The sequence below is a fragment of the Penicillium samsonianum genome, assembly GCF_028829775.1.
Source record: "Penicillium samsonianum strain IBT 33392 chromosome Unknown utg000002l_segment0_segment0, whole genome shotgun sequence".
Taxonomy (NCBI): Eukaryota; Fungi; Ascomycota; class Eurotiomycetes; order Eurotiales; family Aspergillaceae; genus Penicillium; species Penicillium samsonianum.
In genome coordinates this window covers 2,497,016-2,519,273 of record NW_026643260.1, presented here as the reverse complement: position 1 = coordinate 2,519,273, position 22,258 = coordinate 2,497,016, and the positions used below count along the sequence as shown (strand labels likewise).

General features: G+C 49.8%; 10 protein-coding genes across 10 annotated transcripts; 4 read left to right on the top strand and 6 right to left on the bottom strand.

Annotated features, from left to right (window-relative positions):
- Positions 1-145: 145 nt before the first annotated feature.
- On the bottom strand, positions 146-2,317 carry nop9 (RNA-binding RNA processing protein NOP9; the record flags this gene model as incomplete). The annotated part of the gene is made up of 1 exon (XM_057275529.1): positions 146-2,317. One exon carries the CDS (start codon positions 2,315-2,317, stop codon positions 146-148), a length of 2,172 nt encoding a protein of 723 aa, XP_057140167.1.
- A 213-nt stretch (positions 2,318-2,530) lies between these two features.
- Positions 2,531-4,261, bottom strand: N7471_002808 (RCC1 domain-containing protein; the record flags this gene model as incomplete). The annotated part of the gene is made up of 1 exon (XM_057275528.1): positions 2,531-4,261. One exon carries the CDS (start codon positions 4,259-4,261, stop codon positions 2,531-2,533), a length of 1,731 nt encoding a protein of 576 aa, XP_057140166.1.
- A 260-nt stretch (positions 4,262-4,521) lies between these two features.
- On the top strand, positions 4,522-7,044 carry N7471_002807 (Golgi transport complex subunit COG3; the record flags this gene model as incomplete). The annotated part of the gene is made up of 4 exons (XM_057275527.1): positions 4,522-4,745; positions 4,799-5,138; positions 5,191-6,210; positions 6,265-7,044. 4 exons carry the CDS (start codon positions 4,522-4,524, stop codon positions 7,042-7,044), a joined length of 2,364 nt encoding a protein of 787 aa, XP_057140165.1.
- Positions 7,045-7,439: 395 nt separating this feature from the next.
- bck1 (uncharacterized protein) lies at positions 7,440-12,380 on the bottom strand (the record flags this gene model as incomplete). Its single annotated transcript, XM_057275526.1, has 3 exons — positions 7,440-7,560; positions 7,651-9,436; positions 9,494-12,380. The coding sequence occupies 3 exons, from the start codon at positions 12,378-12,380 to the stop codon at positions 7,440-7,442; spliced, it is 4,794 nt and encodes a 1,597-aa protein (XP_057140164.1).
- A 1-nt stretch (position 12,381) lies between these two features.
- Positions 12,382-12,620, top strand: N7471_002805 (uncharacterized protein; the record flags this gene model as incomplete). The annotated part of the gene is made up of 2 exons (XM_057275525.1): positions 12,382-12,489; positions 12,525-12,620. 2 exons carry the CDS (start codon positions 12,382-12,384, stop codon positions 12,618-12,620), a joined length of 204 nt encoding a protein of 67 aa, XP_057140163.1.
- Positions 12,621-13,618: 998 nt separating this feature from the next.
- On the bottom strand, positions 13,619-13,990 carry N7471_002804 (Major facilitator superfamily domain general substrate transporter; the record flags this gene model as incomplete). The annotated part of the gene is made up of 1 exon (XM_057275524.1): positions 13,619-13,990. One exon carries the CDS (start codon positions 13,988-13,990, stop codon positions 13,619-13,621), a length of 372 nt encoding a protein of 123 aa, XP_057140162.1.
- A 65-nt stretch (positions 13,991-14,055) lies between these two features.
- On the bottom strand, positions 14,056-14,541 carry N7471_002803 (Major facilitator superfamily domain general substrate transporter; the record flags this gene model as incomplete). The annotated part of the gene is made up of 1 exon (XM_057275523.1): positions 14,056-14,541. One exon carries the CDS (start codon positions 14,539-14,541, stop codon positions 14,056-14,058), a length of 486 nt encoding a protein of 161 aa, XP_057140161.1.
- A 1,187-nt stretch (positions 14,542-15,728) lies between these two features.
- Positions 15,729-17,599, bottom strand: N7471_002802 (alpha-keto acid decarboxylase family protein; the record flags this gene model as incomplete). Its single annotated transcript, XM_057275522.1, has 4 exons — positions 15,729-15,812; positions 15,865-16,072; positions 16,123-17,350; positions 17,407-17,599. The coding sequence occupies 4 exons, from the start codon at positions 17,597-17,599 to the stop codon at positions 15,729-15,731; spliced, it is 1,713 nt and encodes a 570-aa protein (XP_057140160.1).
- Positions 17,600-17,962: 363 nt separating this feature from the next.
- N7471_002801 (THUMP domain-containing protein) lies at positions 17,963-19,377 on the top strand. The gene is made up of 6 exons (XM_057275521.1): positions 17,963-18,141; positions 18,192-18,323; positions 18,404-18,554; positions 18,638-18,852; positions 18,990-19,130; positions 19,185-19,377. The coding sequence occupies exons 1-6, from the start codon at positions 18,088-18,090 to the stop codon at positions 19,308-19,310; spliced, it is 819 nt and encodes a 272-aa protein (XP_057140159.1). The 5' UTR covers positions 17,963-18,087; the 3' UTR covers positions 19,311-19,377.
- Positions 19,378-21,049: 1,672 nt separating this feature from the next.
- Positions 21,050-22,169, top strand: N7471_002800 (phosphotransferase family protein; the record flags this gene model as incomplete). The annotated part of the gene is made up of 2 exons (XM_057275520.1): positions 21,050-21,966; positions 22,037-22,169. 2 exons carry the CDS (start codon positions 21,050-21,052, stop codon positions 22,167-22,169), a joined length of 1,050 nt encoding a protein of 349 aa, XP_057140158.1.
- Positions 22,170-22,258: the final 89 nt, after the last annotated feature.

Genomic DNA, 22,258 nt, shown 5'->3' with positions numbered 1-22,258 from the left:
TCGAAATGTTTTGAAATATGATATCGATTCATAAGAAAGCCATGGAAATAGATATAAAGCAATAAAATAATTGATGCATCAACGCCTTTTTGTATGAGTACATGTGCATTTCGCCAATATGTAAGGTTATCGCCACTGTACCTCTTCACCTGCTAGCCACCCTAGTCTGGTTCGCACCAGTAGCACCAGCATCGGCTGCTTCCTTGGCTGCTGCATAACGGGCCCGAGCCTGTTCAAGTTTAGACTTGGGGCGTTCGGCGCCTTCATTGCTCTCGGTTCGCTCCTCAAAGCCCTTGGCCTTGTGAGTCCAATCGCGACGGCGGCGCTTGAAGAGATCCATTGACCAGTTTCGCCAGACTGCGCGACCCACAAAGGAATCGCGGAGCTCCTGTTCATGCTGCTCGAGTTCTTGCGCCATGCGCTCCTTGACAAAGAAGATATCCTTGGTTGCAGACCAGAGCGCATCCACTACGTGTGAACCGCTGCTGCTCAAGGCAAGAGGTGTGAGATGACCCTGGAAACGGGTGGTGAGCTGTCGCCGGATTTGAGGCGTGGAGGTTGTGGATGTGAGGGCCTGTTGGAGAACGCGGGAGGAGGTGGGTTCTTGGGCAAGTTGTACGATGGTTTCGGATGATTGGGCGAGGAGACTAGTGTAGACAAGTTGGCTGAGTGGGCCAGGAACGGTCAACATGGCTTGTACCAGAAGAGAGCCATGCAGTTTCTCTGCTTTTTCGGCCGCAGATACCGGGGGTGGGCCCCGTGGCTTGCGGTCCTTTCCGTCGTTGTCCTCGTCCATATCATGGTCTTCAGATGGCGGGGCTGTGTTCTCCGAGATGTTGAACTTGAGCATCTGCTGCAGTCTGATAACAGGATCCTGGCTATAAGCACCCTCGAGTGCTTCGGCAAGAGGCTTGGTGTCGACGCCACGGACCACACACCGCTCGATCAACATCTTGGGGACAATGAGTCTCGACCGCTCAATCAGGCCCGGAACTTCGGGGACAATGTTGGTCATGGCAATCTTCAAGTCATCCTTGCCGAGTCTTTCCAGCATCCGAAGAACCACATATCCAGCAGTGCTATTGCGAGCGAGGGAACCAATTCGGTCACCCAAGTTGTTTTTGTAGAGGTTTTTGAATGATTTACCAGGAAGGTATCGCACCATCGTCTCTAACAGGCGAGAACCCACTGGGTCGTAGAGGAGACCACGAATGAAAATCGCGCTTTCGGATTCTTCCTCAAACGACTCATCGGGAACCAGTCTCCGAATGGTTGACTTGGGATCTTTGGCGCTGGATTTTCCAAAATGCGAAAGTTCCAAGAACAAAAGCACCTGAAGCACGGGGTTTCCAACTGGGTGGGTAGCTAGGGCTCGGAGATAAACATCGTCGAGACCGGCCACCATATCGGTCATGATCTTCTTGAGTGCCGGCTCAAATGTCTCTGGAACAGTGTGTTTCTCGGCTTTAGATTTTCCTGCCTTCTCTTCGCCCTGAACAGTCGGGATCTCAATTCTTTCCTTCTTGCGACTTGCGACAAACGACTCATTTGACGTGACATCCACCGGCTCACCTGCAAGAACCAGCAGTAGCACTCGGATTGTATGCGACGCAAATCGTTCCGTCAACAGGTATCCCCAATTTTCCTTCAATTCCTCAATAACAGCCATGAACATTTCTGCGAGCGATAGCTCCGGCTCTTCCTCTCCTTCTTCGTCTGACTTTTTGGGTTGAGATTTCGTCTTTTGCATCACGGCAGGCGCAGCGTGAATGAAGAGCGTCTCACAACAGTGACTGGCGAACCGATGCTGCACTAGGTGGAGGAAGTGGCCGATAAATTTGCTGAATATCCGGCGCAGCTGTCGAGCGTCTGACATTGAGATCAATTTCTCCATGAGCCTCGAACAGCCCTGACTGCAGGCAATCTTCAATTCCTTGCCACTAGCTTCCGAGTACACACTGTCGACAAACAAGCTGCGCTCTTCGGCATCCTGGAACTGATTGAGCTCCAGCATTTCGTTGGCGCGCTGGAAGTATTCTGACTCCTCCTCGTCTAGAAGACCATAGAAAACCATGTCTCCATCATGCTCAGGTCGCTCGCCTTCCTGCTCTTCGCCCTGCTCAAGGGGAATGTAGTCCTCATTTTCGGCAATTTGGATGTCATCGTTGGCCTCGTTGGTCTCGTCGGCGTCGTCGGCAGAGGGCTTCATTCGCTTCGCGACGGGATCTTCGGGGGTTTCCTCGAACTTTCTCTTGGAATCCTCTTTCTCGGCTTTCTTCTCGGCCCTGCGGCCTCTTTTTTGTTGTTCACGAGGCATTATGGCGGTGTGTCGTGAGGGAAGATGGACTTTAAGCGCTGGAAATTTTTTGGATAAGCGGTGGTCCAAGCGTCTCCGCGGTGATAAGAGTTTGGTCTGTTTGCAATTGCGGCCACTCTATAAGACAAAACAACAGGCCGAGTTATTGAGTAGAGCGAATTATAATTGCAATTTCATATAGCATCACTAATATACAGGTTTCATTTTTATCCTTTACACTGCAGAATAAATGGCAGAGACATGGCGCCCACATTCAACACGCTGTTCCATGCTCACATTGCGCTTCCCGACCTTGCCCTTGTGACGAGGCATGATCTGTAATCGCGCCTCGGCCTGGGTTTTCTTGTTTTCGGGGGGTGCGTTGATGTAAGTAGGCTTGGATTGGTTGCTTCGCTTTCCTGTTCCCAGCTGGAAATGCTCATTGCCTCCCCACCAAAGTACATCATAGCCCCAGTCTTTCGACTGATCCAAAGATTCCTTGGTGGTCTTGGTGACATTGGTCTTGTTGTCCAAGATAGCAGAGACATGTGTAGTACCGACAGACATGGCCCGGATGCGAATCGGGGTCATTTGCTTTGTTTTCTCGTCATACTCGATCACACCACTTAAAGCTTTCACCTTGGTGGGCGAATCCTGCAGGTGAACCCATCTGCCATTGCCGAGAGTACCCCAAATTCCCCTACCACAGGCCCATGTGTCTGCAGTTACATTTCCAAGATCACGAACATCGGCAGCCTCTTCTTCATACCCCAGAATGCGCTTGACATCGACGGAGAAGAAGGTGTTGGCGCCACCAGCAGCAATGCTGGTGACCTTGGGCAGATAGAGGTTTCTGCTATAGAGTTTTTGAACCTTCATAAGGAAAGGAGCATCCTTGAAAGGCCTCTCGGGTTCGAAATCCACACCCAATTGGCCAAATGAGTTGTCGCCAAAGCCAAACATACGGCCATCTTTGCTTAGCGCCAGCGAGTGGTAGTCGCCACAGGCAATCTGAACAATCTTGGAGCCTCTGAGAGCTGTAACTTCGTGGCAGGTATCTGCTGGCCCCTTGGGTCTAGTGGACCAGGTAAGTTTCTCCACACCGAGTTGACCAAGAGAAGGGTAATTTTCGGTGGATGACGCCGCAGAGAAGACTCGACCAGAGCTTGTGAGAAGCAGCACATGTTCCTGTCCCCCACTGATCGTGGTGATCTTTTCACCAAGCTTCAAAGATGGGTTCAGTACACGGTAGCTCAGATTAGACTGATTGGGCCAGAACGGAACCCAAGAGCTTTCCGTTGTCTTTGGGCCGGTGCTTTGCCCGTTCTTAGATGTGGGCAGTGAGTATACGGTCCCATCCGAGGACAGCGCAATGATTCGACTTTCGGAAAGAGCGAGTGAGATGAGATTCTTGCCAGTCAGAGTCGTCGTGGGTTTGAAGTCCGACTCCGAGAATGCCTGGCCCCATTGCACTAGATCTCCGTTCTCGGTGATTGCTGCGCCACACTTTTCCTCGATCTTGAGATCTCTCAGCACCTGGCCATCAAAGTATTTGAAGCGCCGAGGAGTTTTGATGTCGGTATCTTTGGATTCTGGATCCACCACACGATAAACGTTCGACCCCCATGTGTAGACGGCGGGACTTTTCAGGCTTCGTTTTTCTTGAATGAACTGAGCTTGGAGATCGTTGACGTCAACGGGCTCTTTCTTCGTAACCTGCGGGCGATTCATCCAAGCCTCCTTTCCACCATCAGCCATATATGAATATCCCAAAAATACTGCAGTTCCTGTCACAGCAAATCCGAGAGAATTTCGGATCCAGTGCGATGATGGGCCTGGCTTTTGCGATTGACTGCTAGCAAATCGGGACCATGGCGCATTCAGTGACTGAGCCGTCGAGTTTCTGAGTGGACGAAAAGCGAGGATGGAGCGCGTCGCGGGCCGTCGCATTTGAGTTGTCAACATTGTAGATGATGGCTGGATCACCAGCTAGAGCATACCGAAGCTGTAAAGGTGAAATTATATCCGGGGAAGCTCTCAATGCCGCGCTTGTGATTTGTTGCATCATCCAGGCGGGAGCTCTCGGCAGAATCCATCTCGGAGTTGACCACATCGCAGTTCGACTTCAACATCAAACTTGGCCTGAATTTCACTCTGGATAAAGTCCCAGAGAGATATGAGCTGCGGGCTGACTCCCATAACACTCCCTGGGCCTTGACCGCACCATGCCTTCCACAAAGCAGCAGCGTGCCCGCCGCCAAACCGCCCCCTCTGGCCCGCCGCGCAAACCCACCGCCAAAGAAACCGAATCAAGCCTCCAAGCATTGGACGAAAAGTCGCCCAGCGATTCTGAGTGGAAAACACCAGGATGGAGCAACGAACTCGAGTTTTCGCACTGGCTTAATGGTGTCAAGAGTGACCTTATTGAGGAGAGCTATGACGAGTACCAGTACGATCGACATTGGACGGTTATCGGATGTGTACTAATTCACTTTTCTGTAGGAACTGCTTGGATGAACTTGAACAATCGAAAGAGCACATTGACGAAATCTTAACGAATACCCTGACCCTTCTGGATGACCTATCCAGCTTGTCCGAATCATTCAAATCGGTCGAGACCCAAACATCGAACTTTGAGAAACAATGCCAAGGGCTTTTGTCTGCCCAGGAACGGGATACAAAACTTGCGAAAGGTATCCAGAACAACCTCCACTATTATGACTTCTTAGACCCCGCATCGCGGCGGCTGAATGCCCCCGGCGCGGGGAATACAGTTCGCGACAAGGAATTCTCAGATATGTTGAGGCGTCTGGACGTGTGCTTGGATTACATGGAAACACACGTGAGTAAGAAAGTCGTGGATATTTATGCTCCTATCGCTGATCTCTATGCAGCCGGATCAAAAAGAGGCAGAGGTCTATCGCTCGAGATACCGGCTACTGCTAACGCGTGCCTTGACGCTTATCCGCGGCAACTTTGTATCTTCACTTAAGGATATTTACCAGAATGTCTCCAAAAAGATTTCGGATCAGCAATTGAACGACACAGCCTTGTCGGCTCTCTTATACGCCAAGTTCAGGGTTGGAGCGCCTGAGCTGAAGCAGATTGGAGTCGAGATTCAAAAGAGAGCTGTGCCGCCGCTCAACCCAGATCAAAATAACGAAGCTGAATATCAGAGTCTCATGAACGAGCTGCACAGCAATTACTCGGCTACCCGTGCAAAGCTGATAATGCCGCTCGCGCGCAAAAAGCTCGGTGAGATCACACAGACGCCTAGTTCGTCCAAGGACCTAGTTGCCTTTGCTCGAGCTAGCATCGGCTATATCCGTGGTCTGTGCCTAGATGAATATGATCTATGGGGAGAATGGTTCCACGGACAAGGAGGTTTGTATGACTTCCTTGAGACGCTATGCGAACCACTTTATGATCACCTTCGTCCACGAATCATCCACGAGTCCGATATCGTCAAGCTATGTCAGCTATGCAATCTACTGCAGACTCGCTATTTTTCGGACCCAGAAGAAGAAGCGGAACAAGTCGAGACGAATCATCTTGACTTTTCTGGTTTGATCCAGCCCGCTTTGCAAGACGTCCAGGCCCGACTTGTCTTCCGTGCTTTGGCAGTCCTGCGTGACGAGATTGAACGATATAAACCTCGCCCAGAGGATACTGATTACCCCATGCGCAATCGACAGGTATCTCTGACTGTGTCAGATACTCAGATCTCGGGCAAGAAGGACACATCCGCAGATACACTAATCGACATGACGGCCAAACAAGGCGAAGACACAGGCGAATCTCCACAAGAGCCAGATGGCAAATGGGACTTTGAGACCCAGACCGCCCTAAAGGGCTGGTATCCAACCCTGCGAAAAGCAATTTGGCTCCTGAGTCGGATATACCGCCTAGTGAATGTAAGATGCCTCTCCGCAACAACCCTAACCACCCACCCATGCTGACCACCCCAGTCCACCGTCTTCGACGACCTAGCCCACCAAATCGTGCACCAAACAACTCTCTCTCTCCAAAACGCAAGCACCCTAATCTCCGCCAAAGCCACACCAGCCGACAGCCAACTCTTCCTAATGAGCCACCTCCTAATCCTAAAGCAACAAATCGTCGCCTTCGACATCGAATACGTCTCCGCCGATATCTCCTTCGACTTCTCCGGTATGACAAGTACATTCTGGGAGCTGCGCGAGCGCGGCGGCCTCTTCAACCCGCGCAACCTGATGCGCCTCGTCGGCCACGGTCTCATCCCGCGCGTCGTGGAGAACATGCTCGACGCAAAAGTCGAGCTGGATGGTCGCCTTCGCACAGTCATCAACGACTTCATCAATGCCTTTGCTGCTCGCATGACCGCCTCTCTACCAGTTCAATTCGTTGATTCCCGCAATCTGGCCCGCGGCGAGCTTATTCTTCCTTCCTGCCGCACTATTGATAAGGAGGTTCCGGTTCTGCGGAAGGTCTTGAATGACTATATCGACGACACGCGTATGAAAGAGACGCTTGTTGGGGCGGTCCAGGACCGCACTATTCAGATCTATGAGGATTTCTTTGAGAAATATACTTCCTCCGAGAAGGCCAAGGGCAATTTTGTTAGTAAGAAAGGGAAGGGTCGGGACGATGCTGTCTGGGATGTTAATACCTTTGCCGAATGGTGCGAGGGTGTGTTCCGTGTCGGCGTCGCTGGGTTGCAGGCTGATATCCCTGAGGACGATGACGATCTCCTGAGCACCAGCTCTTAGGATTTGGATTCGTTCTTATGATCTTTTTTGAATATCCGCTTTTGAGCATAGATACCATGTCGAATTGAGCACTTTTGTACATGTATAAGCCGAAGAATTGTTTGTATAAATTCATGTTAGTCCCGCCGGCAATTCTTGCTGGTATCGTAGTGTATCATAATGAGACTATAAAGAGGGAATAATCCAATTCCCCCGGTAAATGTTATTATCCACAACCGTGAAACAAGGTATGTACAGCTGATCAGAAAGCTGGAAGAATCCAAACGACAAATCTCGCTTCAAGCACGTAAAGAAAAGGGTATGTACGGTCGATAGGAGAAAACGCAAAGTCATTAAGGTACTCCGAGCCCGGTCAAACAAGCAAAACAAGCAGAATCAAGCCAAGTGAACTGAACTCAAAGAACGTCGCGAATCTTGGCGTACAATTCCGTATCTAGGAAGTTGTAGTTCGCATCGGACTCGCAGAAGGGATGGCGGGTGAGCAGGGTTCCGGCAGTAGGGCGTTCGGCCGAGTCACTGGGAAGATGTTAGTAAAAGGCAATTCCCAAAACCAAGATCTGAGATCTGATAAAGCGATCCTAGGACCGAAATTGGATGACAACTTACATTGTGAAACAATCGTACATGAATGCAAGAGCCGCCGGACTAATGTTCATAGAAACATCATCCGGAATCGGTGGAGCCTGGCTCAGACTGCCGAGTTTGAAGATAGCGCCGATGGCCTCCTCCTTGCTCCATGGTCGACGGCCCGCGAACATCTCCAGCACCACACAGCCAAGGGACCAGATATCGACCTTGGCACTATAACCTTGGCCCTGGGACTGAATGACCTCCGGGGCCATCCAGAAGACGGAGCCTTGCATGGAGTTGGACGAGTCGTTGCCGTAGATATCGTCTGTCTTCTTGGAGATACCGAAGTCGGAGATCTTGCACGTGCCATCGAGATCCAGGAGGATGTTGTCTGCTTTCAAGTCGCGGTGAAGGATTCCCTTATCGTGCAGGTATGCCAGTCCGCCCAGGGTTTGCCGCGTTAATGATCTCACAACGCTTTCTTCGAATTTGCCGTGCTTGCGCAGACAGCTTCCGACGGATCCACCGGAGATATACTCCAGGTAGATGGAGATGGAGAACTCGCCACGCTCGCATCCAAGATACTGCACGATGTTGGGGTGTTCGAGGTGCTGCATCGTGTCGATCTCCTGGTCCAGAGCGGCGACCATCTCCTTGACGCGGTCTTTGTCTGCTCCTGCAATTCGCGGGTTGATCTCGACTAGTTTGACTGCCAAAACCTCACCATTGTCCGCGTTCATGCCTAGGTATACACGACCGTAAGTACCCTTGCCGATGAGCTGACCACGGATGATGCGGAAAGTGGGCTGTCGCTGAGGAACAGGCCCGGTATTGGACGCCAGTTGGGTGCTGTTTTGCGGAATCGGATCGAGTTGGCTAAGCCGGGTGCCTGGCCTGGGCCTGATTTGCATAATCTTGGCGCCGAACATCTTGGTACTCTTTCGGCGCAGGAGATCACCCGACCTTTGGGGACCAGCAGTGCTAATGCTGTTCGTCCGGTTCGCTCCCTGAGCCACTTGTCGAATGGATTTCATGCGAGAGAGTCCACCGCCACCGCCGCCACCACGAGCAAGTTTGTGTCGAGCAAAATTGGCAGGTTCAGGTGTTCTCACCGGAGCTGTGTCAGGCGCATTGGTTGCATGCGGCATGGGGGATGGGGCTTCCTTTTTGTCTTTGAGGCTCGCGTCATGTTCGCTGATAGCCTTGCTATTGGGCGATGAGGGCTCATCCAAGTAAGGAGCGTCAAGATCAACGTCAGGGAAGAAGTCATCGAGATGGTCGATGACGCCTTCGACAGCAGGTCTGCTTGCCCAAATATCTCGGGCAAATGACTCTCGCCGTGGTAAAGGCCTCTCATCTTCAGGCGAGACTGGTCCCCAGGTACTAGAAACCGGTTCCTTCCCATCAGATGCCTCTCCGCTGGAACTGGGACCGGCAGTACTCGGAGATGGTTGGAACCTGACAGATAATTTTGATCTTAATTTATCTTTTGTGTTCACAGTGAGCGATGGCCGCTCCGACTTCTTTTCGGCCTCGGCTTGCGCATCTCTCTGTTCTTCCTGGGCCCTTGAAGGTCGGACTTGGAATAGGCCATCGTCCGAGTCATCGTCAGAGTCATCATCTGAGTCCTGTTGCTGCTGAGGAGTTCGCTGGAAGGAAACTTGATTCTCTTCGAAGTCGAACTCTGGACCGAACGACTTGCGAGATTGTAAGCCCGGTCTCGGCGGGTCTTCAGCAACAGGTTTGTCGGGTGACTGATTGGCAAATGAGACTGGCGGTTTCTCGCGTTCTGTGGCCATCTTCGAAGCGGGTCTCGAAGAGTCTGAAAGATAGTCAGCGGGAGATCGATCAGACCGCGCTGTGTCATGCATATACTGACCAAGGGTTGTTCTACTTGAGAATGTTCCAGTAGAATCAAATGATCCTGTTCGATCAGACTCGGAGCTCGCACTGTCTTGAGTGTTGGCTGAAGGCGTAGATGCAGACGGTACGGAAGGCAATGGCGTGCCAACGGCACTTGTAATGCGGCCAACGCTAGCAATTGCAGCGCCTAAGGACGGCTGTAACCGAGCTTCACGGCTTTCACGAGTGGTGGGTCTCCTGCTGAGAGAATTGACCTTGGTAAGAGTGTTGGACTCGACTGGCGCTGTTGGAGGTTTGCGAAGTGGCACAAGCGGGTCTCCCTTCTTTTCATCATAAGGCGAGATACGAGGACTATCAAAGTCAATGACTTCGTTTCGCCTGTACCCGGTGTCACTGTAGGCATTTTTATTCTGCTGAGACTGCGGCATTTTGGATTGCAAATATTGCTTTTGTTTACGTTCGACTTCACGGAGATGCTCTTCGTGGCGAGCGAGTAAATCAGATTTGTCAGACCCAAGAGCTTGGCTTGCGTCCTGTACGGTCTCTGCCGGGGATGCCTTCACTGTCGAAGCCTTAAGAGTATTTTGCCGAGACCCCAACAATGGAGACTCTGGTCTGGTGCGATGCGGTGATAACCTGTTAAGGGCATCTTCGTCAAGGGGCTTTCTGTGGACCTGGTGGTGTGTTGCCGTGGGGGACAGATTGGACTTGTCTGTGAATGAAACTCCCAGGCCATCGACTCGAGGAGTATTTGATGGCATAGGAAGCATAGGAGTCCCTCGTACAAACAGTTTGAGAGAACCGTATGCATCTGATTTGCTCCGACGCGACTGTGCGAGGTTGGCGTCACTCATAGGATCCTCATGCTCGCTCTGCCCGGGCTGAGTGAGGTAAATCTGGGCACTGGTCGGGTCGACGGAGAGGCTTTCACAGATCCCGGTACGCAATGACTCGAAAGAATCCAGATCGGAGATGTCAATCAAACGGAAGTTCAAACCATCCGCGGTGACAAATACCCACTTTTTCGTCTTGGTGGTCGCCGTGGATGGACGCTCACCAACCGACATGTCGCTAGAATTGTAAGCGGGCTTTATGTAAGGGAGATAGGCTTCATTCGGGCGAGTCTCCGGGCTCGTCGTAGGCGACGAGTCTTCATGCTGCTGATCGGGAGATGGCTGGTTAGAAGCTGTAGCTCTTGCCTTCTTCTTCAGAATATTAGAAAAAAAGCCTTTATGTTCCTTGGAGTACGAAGACGAGGTTTGGTCACTCCATTGCCGACTAGAGGGATCTTGAGGCGAGGGACGAGCACCCTCTTGGCCTGGCCTGCGAGGATCATGTTCTTGGCCTTGTCTACGTGAATCGTAGTACCGGCCTGTGGCGCCCCGACTGAATCCGGGGATCGATTCGGTGCTATTGCCACGAGAGTGATCATACTGTCTTAACGTCAGATCCCCAGTGGAGGATGAAAATGCTCCTGCATAAGCGGGCGACGCATTCTGCATGGCTGGGCTACCACTATTTGGACTTTCTTCATGGGGTCGAAGGGATGATCCCTGAAAAGTGCCTGATTCACTGCCAATGGACGGACTCTGGCGTCGGTGGTCGGTGTTCATTCCCGACAAGGCATTGCGAGTATACTCGGACCGCAAATAGTCAGATCGCACCCAGTTTTCTCGTGCCGGAGAGTCATTGTATCTGGGTGAATCGTGGCCAGCAGGGACCGGCATGGTAACCGAACGTTGCCCAGGCTGCTTTTGGCCTTGATTGGAAGCGTGCAATGCACTCAAATGATCCGGACTCACATCATTGACACCAGGCACAGGGCCAGCAGAGCGTGGCTCGGGAAAAGTATTGGAAAAGTAAGCCGTACTGGTCTCAGGGAATGCAGTCGCCGGCGGCTGCGTCTGATTTAGTGGTGTAGAGACAGTATAGTCTTGCGATCCATCGTGAATTTGACGGATCAGTTTGCGCATGCGCTTTCCTTCATCTCGTTCCCGGCCAGGTTCCCATTTTTTGCCGCTCCGGCCAACCTCCTTTGACAATTGAGGATAAACCACTTGATGCATTTTCCCAAGATTTCCTCGCCCGCCGGATCCATGTCCAAGCTCGAGAAAGTCAGCCCCTTCGAGCTCCAATGATTTGAATGTTTCCTGCCAATCGTTGGAAAATCCATTCTTCGCAAGCCAGAGGAGCACGCGATCCAATGGCCACTGAATCGCAGCTTCGCTGTGAGATAAACCACCCAGCGAAGTGCCGCTGATATTGTGACGATGACTTGTCGTTTTGGTAAGCTCGGTATTTTGAGCTGTCGCCTGCTGCTGCGGACTGTCGTTGGACGTTAATTCATGAATGTTGCCATGAAGAGCGTAAGGCGAAGAAATAGTGCGGCCCCCGGGGGTCTGTGGAAGGCTTGTGTCTGTTTTATACGGGATTGAGGTATTGATGTGGTCGTGCATTTGGCTGAGACCCAACCGTTGTCTCTCGGCATTGGTGTGCGCATATGGGTCGTATGGATGAGCGGCTCTTCCATGGGGGTCGAATAACCCTGGAATCCCGACACCAATAGTATCATTCCCGGGTATATAAGTTGCGGATGTCAGAGGCTGATGGTCATGACGCGGAGGAACGATCGACAACTGAGCTGGTGGGCGACCGTATGTTAGATGCTGATTTGGTGCGGGGGCAAGAGGTGGCGGCGGTGGGAAGCCTGGGTTCAGCGCCGGCCTAGCCCAGTTTTGCTGCCACCCTGTCGGAGTATACGTCGTCCCTGGAGGCGGGCCAGGAGGAGGTGGGGGCACCATCGTTTGGGCTTGTGGATGTCGAGGCGGAGGCGGAGGCAGGTTCATGTGTTGTGCTTGAGAGGAAGGCGGGGGCCCCGGGACATACTGCTGACGTCCATCCATTATGATAGCCGATGCACTGGGTCTGCCTGTTGACTGTAGTTATATCCCGCTGTCTGGACTGCGACGTGCAGGAGACGTTTGGGCGGATGTGGTTTTCGGGGTTGTTCAGGTATGATCATTAACACATCATGCTAAACGTCCCAGGCACCAAACAAGCGGTCGGAGTTGAAGGCTGGATGTTCGTTCTCGTTGATCGCTCTCGTTGATCGCTTTGAAAGGGCAGGAATGAAACGAGTTTAGGTTCTCAGTGCGTGAGTTGACATGGTTCGGTTCGGCGTCGCCGATGTTATCGCAGCGCTTGAGATTGCGGAACAGACTAAGATCGCGCGACGGGCTGGTACAAGGTCAAGATGATCTCAAAATAATCGACTGGAATTTAAAAAAAAAGTCTTCTGAACTCAGTACATGGTAAATCACCTGCCGAGATGAGCTTCCAAGGGTTTTGTAGGGTTTTGGAGGACGATGCAATTGGGTCGAAAGATTGGAAGATTGGAAGGTCAAAATGCGATCGAATGAAATTCAAGCAAGTGGAAGCGAGCAAAGAACACCACAACTCCTTACTTCCGACGTATTTCAGAAACGAATGGAACTCACCGAAAATTCTTAAAGGGATAATATCAAATGGTCTTTATATTGCTTTGATGCCTTGAGAAGGATCGTCACGTGGCACTTGGATTTGGTTCCTCTTCCTATCCTTTTTAGGGTTATCGTAGTACATATGTAGTCCTTAGTACGGAGTACGGACTACCTAGGACACAGTATACAGTAAGTAAGAAAGAAAGAACAATTTATCGTACTTTTTACTGTCACTTTCTCCATGAGATACCCTCCAGACCCCGTCGGAGGCCCTGCAATCTCCCAATCTCACCTTCGGTGGCCCGTGATCAGCCATCACCTGGTATGCGCCAATAACAGCCCTGTGGCGTCTGTCTTCGTTTCTGAACTGTTCTCTAAAACATTGTGGAAAGACATAGTCTAGGATATGCCTATACCCGCCATGGTCCTGAGAGTAGTCCTCTACGGAGTACTTCTACTAGAAGCATTGGAGAAGTCAATCACTTGAAGAACTGAGTCTAAAAAGGCAGGTATAATTAAATTGTATCTCGCTAGTAAGTAAACAGAATGCATGAAAGAATTATTTTTGAGATATCATAAACATCCACCATTAGACACATCAAGTGGGCCCATTGTTGTACACAAAAAAACTGACTCGAAATCTGAAGACTATATCTCCAGATCTACAGAACAGTACCCTTGTTCTGCTCCTTGTCCACCCTATAATGTCTCCACATACCGATACACGGTACAGCAAGCACAAGAATCGCCGTCGCAGAAATACAGCCGTACTTCTGATTGTATCCATAGGCGAAGTTGATCGCGTCACGCTCCTCGGTGCCGGGCAGATACTTCATTTGAGCAACATAGCCACCGGCATAAATGGCAGCCCATTGATCCTTAGAACTCTCGGGCAGGGCCTCGCGCAGTCCCTGGGGGAAAGTGTTGGCGTAGATAGCAGCGGAGGCGGCATAGCCGATAGCACCGCCCAAGTTGGAGAACAGATAAACCAACGAGATCATCATGGGGATACCATCACGGTCAGAAGCGCACATGACGGCCATCTGCTCGCCGATGACCATCATACCTCCAGCGAAGGCAAGGAAGATCTGGCACATGATCACGCACCCGATGTCGCTGTCCGAGCCGCGCCAGCGCCGAGGGTCATCAATGGTAGAGCGAAGAAGAGACAGCTGTACTCGAACTCCTTCACGTAGCGGATCCAAAGGCCGAAGATCGAGGACCAGTCGCAGGATCCCACGGTGTAAATTGCCGTCATGTATCCGGTCATCGTGACATCGAGGTTGTATACGACCATCACAAAGTAGTAGTAGTAGTAGTAGTAGTAGTAGTAGTAGTACAGATCCCAGGAGTAGAAGCTGAAGTAGAGGATAGCCGAGAGACCGCACGCGCCGAAGACGGTGCGGTCCTTGAAAAGCTGGTAGGGGATGAAGGGGGTGCGGGCGAACCATTTTTCCCAGGTCGCAAAGACGAAGAAGAGGAAGAAGCCAATAACCAGGGGCGCGATAAAGGCGGCTTCGCCGTACTGGGCACGGCCGTAGTTGGCAAAGCTGAAGGGAAGGAGGAACAAAATGAAAGCCGCCATTAGGATGAAGGCATCGATAACTATAAATTCGGTTAGCGGTTGATTGAGGACAGAAGGGAAGATATATACGGTCTATACTCACTGTCAAACTCGGTAGAACCGGATCTACACTGCTTAGCTTTAGTATATTGAGATCATTCCAGGTTCACAGATTTGCCTTAGCGTAAGCTGAAGTGTTCACTGTCAACGCTCATTCGGCAATGTCTTCTTCGCTACTTGAGGCTCTCGTATGGATTATTATTGCTGTTATCATACTTGCTGGGAGTGAGTGGCTCGGACAAGTGTTTCCTTTTGGCTTAGTCTATTCCTTGCTTTTTATTGTTCCACGTGGATGATGAACCATATTTAAGTTAAATCAGATGGGTATAGCATCCGAGTGTGAGGCTCTTTTACTTTCTCTCACCGGCAGGTATCCCAAACCCTAGCGGAGGCAAATATTCTTAGAGCTAAACAAATGAAAAACAGGATTCACATCTGATAACCTAAATTTCTCCCTGAGAATCTCTGAACATGGTTCGCCGTTCTCGCCCAGCCGATGACTGGACAACAACGAACCGGTCCCACTGATACATTCCAGCCTGCACATAAAACGCATTCAAAGGAAGATGCCACTTCCTACTTGCCATAAACAGGATGGCGTATTCAGTCTTAGAAACAAAGTCTGAGCTCCTCCAAGCGAGGTGCCGAGTCACTCATTTGGAAAACGATATGAAGCAAAAAGATTGAGCGGAATCTGCCAAGGCTTGGAAACATTTGGCATTGGAGTTCATGCAACTTTAACTTGAAACACGAGATGCTTATTTTGACATTGTAGACGGTGCTAAGCTTGTACTAGCCGAGGATGCTGGGTTGGCTTTGCAACTTGCATGTTCTCATCTACTTGATAGCTTGATAGATCTACGCCAGGTCTCACTAAATGGTACATGGGCAGACCATTAGGCTTAAAATATGAAGATTTCATTGAATTTCGTGAGTGAATAGCGGAGATGTTCGTGGTACATACTCAATAACGAGCATTATTAAATCCTGCCAGTATGTGACCATCCCCTTTCGAAGCAAACGCCGTAAAAACAGAAAACGAGCCGCAAAGGGCTAGAAAATCCAGAGTTCAGATATTACTATGTTGCTTTCGTGTGCATCGTGACATTACGACAAGAGTCATAATATGATTTCGCGCTTCGAATGGCTTATTTGTTGCGTTGAGCAGCAGCCTCGGCGGTCAACTTCAAGCCCGCAGGGGCGTCATCGCGGGGCATGTACACCTCGACCAGCTAGATAGTGCGTTAGCAGACAATTTGTGACATCCTTGTATTGGTAACTCACTCGGAGCTTGTCGGACACGTTGAAGTCCTCGTCAGCGAACAGCTTGTTGAGATCGTCACGGGTCTTGATACGGTAGCCTTGGTAGTTGTCCTTGCCTCCGAAGACCTTGGGAATGTTGGCAAAGTCCCACGGCTGGATGTCGTTGTAACTCGCATCCCATCCGTGGATGTATCGCTCGATAGTGTAGCCGTCGTTGCAGATAACGAAGCTGGAAATGATCAGTATATATTAGAATTCTGGGTTGGTGGGAATGCTTACACAATAGGGTTCAGCTTATTCTTCAGGATAGTGCTTAGTTCTTGCACGGTCAGTTGGATACTTCCGTCGCCGATGAAGAGGATGGTTCGACGGTCTTTCTGCTCCTTAGCAGCGAGAGCAGCACCCTGACAGGCTCCCATGGCATATCCAATGCTGCCCCAAAGAACTTGGCTAATGGCAGTCACGTTCGCTGGGAAGCGAGTGTCCCAAATACCGAAGTTGGCAGTGCCAGTCTCCGTAAGAACGATGTCCTTTTCCTTTAGCCACTGTCCGACGATCGGCCAGAGCCACTTGTGGCTGATGGTTTGATCGGTAGAGGTTTGCTCGCTTTCGGGCAGTCGATTCGTAATCAGAGGAACAGGAGCAGGGGTCAGAGGATTCATTCGGTCAATGACCTTCCGCAGAACACCTTTCATGTTGATATCAGGATACTCCGAGTACCGCACTCTCACATAGGTACTATGGAAGTCAATGGTGTTCAGCTGTCCAACTCGATAAGTGAAACCGGTAGTGTTGAAATCGGACTTGATCGCTCCAATGCTCAGAATGAGGTCGGAGGACTCGACGGCCTCGCTAACTCCAGCGTTAGACCCACTGCCAGCATAAACACCACCAAAGTTCTTGTAATTCTCATTCACGGCTCCCTTGCCCATCGGGGTCACAAAGGTTGGCAAGCCAGACTTTTCCACCAAGTCGCGCACTTCTTCTAGCGCGCGGTGACGAATTGCACAGGCGTCAACCAAGATGACAGGGTTCTTTGCACCATGGAGATACTTCAGGACAACATCGACCGCGTAATCCTCCTTCTCCGGGTCATTCTTAGGCAATGAAAGATCAATCGGGGTCTTCAGGCGATCGCCGTTGACCTTAGCAGTGACAATATCAGTTGGCAGAGTGATGTACACCGGACGGCTGCGGATCCAACATTCACGAATCGCACTGTCGATCAGAGTGGCTGCGTCATGGGGGTCGTTCAGGCGTGCGACGTAGCAGGAGATGCCCGCGCTCATTTTGGAGAAGACATTAAAGTCGCCGTTTCCGAGAGTATGGTGCAACAACATTCCATCCCTTTGAGACTGAGTGGTGGGCTGGCCAACGATATGGATGACTGGGACAAATTCGGAGTATGCGCCTGCGATGGCATTGAGGGCGGACAGCTCTCCAACACCAAATGTGGTAACAACAGCACCGATCCCATTCACACGAGCATAGCCATCGGCGGCATAGCCTAAGAGGAACTAGTGTTAGATCGAGATCGTTCGTTCATGGTAAAGTCTTTCTTACCGGCATTGAGTTCGTTGCAGTTTCCAACCCAGTGAAGTCCACACTTGGGCAGGTAATCCAATGCTACAAGATTGTAGTCACCAGGTACACCATGCAATGAGCGGATTCCAACCTCGTGAAGACGTCGGAATAAGTACTCAGCAACATCCATGGGATTCTTTAGCTCCCTGGTAGCAATATCGGTAGACGCCATGATGAATTGATGTGTTTGGGGGTGGGGAGAAGTAGATGGATAGAGAAGAAGGAAAAGGTGAGAGGTGAGAGCGAGGGGTAAGATATATAAAAAAGCGCCGGAACCTTTGTTGCTTCCCTGATGAGAAAAGGTGAGACCACTTTGACTACGTCATTGAATTGATGTCATGCCATCATTTGGTATTTTTATGAGATTGGATGTGCTATTTTAGAGCCATGTGTTATTTTAGAGCCATCTAGAACATATTAATAGATAAGGATTTGTTATGTATTTAGTAATTATAAACAACATAACTATATACAACAATGTACATAGTACCTAGTTAGGTAGTCCATGTAACAATAAGCATATGGGATGTAGAATGCCCAGGGTCGATCCCCGGCTAAACCCAACACAGGTCATCTCCCGGCCGATCACACAAAATTCCCCCACCACCTCAAACCACCATCCTGGCATATCAAAAAGCTAGGATTATCTAGATTATCTAAATGGGGAAAAGAGCTATGCCTGACAGATCAAATCACTCTTCAAAGAAGAAAAGGGTTAGTTTCTAACAAATCTTGATTACCAGAGCACTAACTAATGGGACTAGGGTGGTGGTGGAAAATATGGGAAGCAGGCAAACCGCGTCCCTATTGAATCTGGCGATGTAGGTGTCTTTTTGACATGCGATATGGGCAGAGAAGGAAAATGTCTGTCCGAGGCAGTGGATATCTTTTCTCAGGTGAGATGATTTTTTTTTTTTTTTTTTCTTCCTTTTCGCTTCAAATATTATTCCAACAGTTTCGCTAACTCTTTTCCTAGGCCATCGAGGGCACTGAACATCAAGAGGAAGATGAGCAAGATACTGATGATGAAGATATCGAGGCCCAAATCAGAAGGGAACTGGAGGGCCTACAGCCCAACAAAGACAAAAAACGTCAATTCCAGCCCGTGCAGATGGACATGCCGTGTGGTACGTCTGCGATTATTCCCAAAAACGCCATCTCGCTTATGCGCTCGGCACTCGGAACGTTAATTGGTGCTAATCCCTGATAGTGACATTCATGCGTCTTGATCCCTCAATAGACCCGGTGCAGCTTGTGCACCGTCTGTGTAGCGAAGCACATGCCCATCCGGAGACTAAGAAAAGCCGATGGATTAAGCGCATGCATCCAATCACGTCAATCCGGAAGACTTTGAGTGTGGATCTAGCGGCGTTTGCGAAGGAGATTCTCAAGCCTCATTTCCATTCGGGAGGGCCACTGAAGACGGTGAGTTCAAGGCCCCTATCTCCCTCTTTGGGCCTCTGGGCAGTCGGAGATCCTACTGATCTAGGAAATGATCCAATCATGCATCTTGCTGTGGGGGGAAATATACTTTGAGCATTGCTAATCTGTCACCTATTTAGTATGCAATTCGGCCTACTGTGCGAGGCAACTCGAAGCTCAACCGAGACATTATTATTAAGACTGTTGCCGATGCTGTCGGACCTGAGCATCCGGTGAATTTGACGAACTATGATCTAATGATCCTGGTCGATGTTGCCCAAGTGAGTAATACAAACGAATCCTCTCCTACTGGATCTTTAACTGACTCGTCGCAGAATGTGATTGGAATGAGTGTAGTGCAAGGCGACTATGATAAGCTGAAGCGGTTCAACTTGGCCGAAATCTACGATCCTTCGCCGAAAGAAGAGCCAGAGGCCACGGCCACTGAGTCTAAGGCTTAGCATCAATGGCACAGTACTTTCCATAGTAGGCACAAAGTCACTTCAATGGAATTTTGTTGTACACATGCTATACCGCAGGTTTTCATGCACTTATAGCCAGTCCTTTCAAGTAAACCTACTCGTATGTATATAAATTACGAACAATAACTCAGAATAGTAATTTTGGCTTCGTGTGTAGCAGGACGACTGAATTTGGAACAGAAGCCATCAGGCATCTTCGATATTGGGATTTGCGTCAAATGCATGATCTATGCAAATTTACCTATAAACATCATGTTCAGTGGGAGGCCCTTCTCCACTTGACACTATTGTCCAGGTCTGCGTGCGTCCAGTATCGAGTAATCCACCATGGTTGGAAGAACTAAAGACTATAAATAAAGGCTCTTGAATTATGGGTAACCGATGAGACATCCAGAAAGAGAACTGGAAACCCCCTATTGTTAATTATATTTTATTCTTGGCTTAGAGTATTGTTGCATTTTTTTGGAGTGGGAAAAGAAATACTGTAGGAACATTAGCGTGATATCGTTGGCTTTGGCCAAGCATGAGGCGGATATATATTTGACATGATATCAACTACATCGACGCTAAAAACACACTGCTTGACGTGGCACCCCGGTCTTCGCTACATATATCACATCCCCTGCAGGTAACATCTTAGATGCTACCTCAGAGGGCCCCAAAAAGCCTCGGCGACTTAGTTTATGCAGTCACAAGCCGTCCCGGGGGCATTGACGAATCAGGTCCATAATTAAAAAAGAGTGAAAAAGAATTATGAAACTGGATGCAGAAGCTATGTAGTATATGATAAAGGTCCATTGTTTCAGGAACTCTCTGTAATGACTTGCATTTCATTTAAGAGTAAGAAATCTCCGGTGGCTTGCATGGAGTGTTTCAGACCCCAGAAAATAGAAGCGATAGCTATATGTAAGCAGAAATAGACGAGATCGGAGTACAAAAGGAGTTTCAAAGTCCAACACCAAATGGAACAAATGGAATAGTAAGCGAAATAAATGAGTTCGGAAAGTAGCCGAGAAGAACAAATGGAACCTTGAGAGAGTTCTATAATCCTGAATCCACGGGAAGAATTCGGCAAGGGACCGTTCTGATTGGTCGGGAGTCAAGTGCTCGGATGATCACCTTTCTTAGAGCGGGATCGTTAGGCGAGACGGCTTCACTTAATTTACTTTGTCCCATATTTCTTATTAATGAGCCAATGTGACAACACGGTCCTGGGACTCTCGCTTGGCCATGCTTCTCAGCGAAACATATTCTTCTAATTTGACTCCGCAGTCTGTGTTCAACCTCGGATAGCAATGTCTTCTCTTTCCTATCTCGCGTGGATGAACCTAGAAGCGAGAGTCATGGCGCAGAAAATACGCTGTCGCTGTCCTTCTATTGCAGTTTACGCACCAAGTAGACAATCATGGCGGTCTGGTATGCCCCATTGATATTTGAGGATCTCTACGGAGTACTCCATACTAAGGATTCTTTCGCGAATTCTCTACTCTAGAAGCGAATTTGCGCCACGTCTGCCGGGAGTATGCTTAGTATGCTTTTCAGGTCAACCCATCTCCTCGGCATATATCTGACCCCTTTGACTTTCAAGGTGTATGATCGTGACAGCCTTGTTCATACATCATCCCCTGCCAATATATTTTGCAAGGTTCATGAGTCGTCATAGTCTTGCTTATATAGCATCCCCCCTGTTCGCCAATATTCCCACCGAATAGATCACGATGCAACAACTTAACTTGAAGACATGGTCTGCGATGTCATCACTCAAGGAAACAAGCGGCCACAGCGAATCTTTTCATCGGCAGTCTCATGCCGTCGAGGTAGACGAACACCATAGACTGGACGATGTCCTCTCGCTGCTGTTTCCTTCTATAGTCCGTGTGCAACACTCACATCCAATTTTCGGCCACATGCACTCATTGCGGCTTCTGATGTTGTCGAATGGAGCTCATTTGTTGCTAAAAGGATCCCCAGCATCACGGACCGCCCTCCTTCGACGTGAGCGGTCGTTCCTCGAAACCGAAGCCCAGTTTCTTTCTCTTCTAGGGCAGAGTGCAAACCCTTGCATCCCTCAGCTCTATCATTATGATCCTCATGGAAGACTCTGGGGATCTGCCTATTTGGTCCGGCAGTATATGAAAGGGAAGAGTCTGTCAGAGATGGAAGGGGAGCTCACCTCCCAGCAACGAGACGGTATCGACCGCCACTTGGGATTCTTGGTGAGCACCATCGGTCAAAATGCAGCCCCTGGTTTTGGGTCTTTGCAGCAAGTGGCATTTGGCGCTGGAAGACCCTCCTGGCGAGAGGCCTTCTGTGCCTTGTTTGAAGGCATTCTTCGCGACGCCGAGGACATGTTCATCCACCTTCCTTACTCGGAGATCCGACACGAGCTGAATCGCCTGGCACCTGCTCTTGAATATGTTTCGCTGCCACGTCTTGTGGTTGTGGACTTTGGTCGACCCTCCCACGTTTTGGTAAACGAAGAATCTGGACAGTTGTCTGGGGTCGTAGACTTCAGCAGTGCCATGTGGGGTGATGTGTTGATGGCAGAGATCTTCGCGAATGCACCCCCGGCAGTCTTGCAGGGAGCAGGGATGGCGATGTCCAGGACAAGGGAAGAAAACATCCGGCTGGTCTTGTATGTATTTGGAATACCTTCTACTGTCTCAATCTGGTGCGATGTTGCTAACTATTTCTTTCCAACCTAGGTATGCATGCTACCGGCTGGTGTCCCAAATCACTGTGCAATATTATCGAAACCGAGATGAGACGAGCGAATTTGATGCGCGGAGACGATTGACAACAACGATTGCGGAAATGACGAGGCTTAAACTGGCATAACGAGGCAAAATGATTTAACTGCCGCTTTATATGTCCAACGTGATACCTAGATGGCCATCATTAGACTGGTTCTGTTGCATAGCGAGTTT

What these genes read in the sequence shown, in the direction of transcription:
- N7471_002801 (XM_057275521.1), top strand. Translation starts at nt 18,088, where the DNA reads ATGGGGAAAAGAGCTATGCCTGACAGATCAAATCACTCTTCAAAGAAG. An exon ending in ACTCTTCAAAGAAGAAAAGG is followed by an intron (nt 18,142 to 18,191) that starts GTTAGTTTCTAA and finishes TAATGGGACTAG; the next exon opens with GGTGGTGGTGGAAAATATGG. An exon ending in CGGGAGGGCCACTGAAGACG is followed by an intron (nt 18,853 to 18,989) that starts GTGAGTTCAAGG and finishes TCACCTATTTAG; the next exon opens with TATGCAATTCGGCCTACTGT.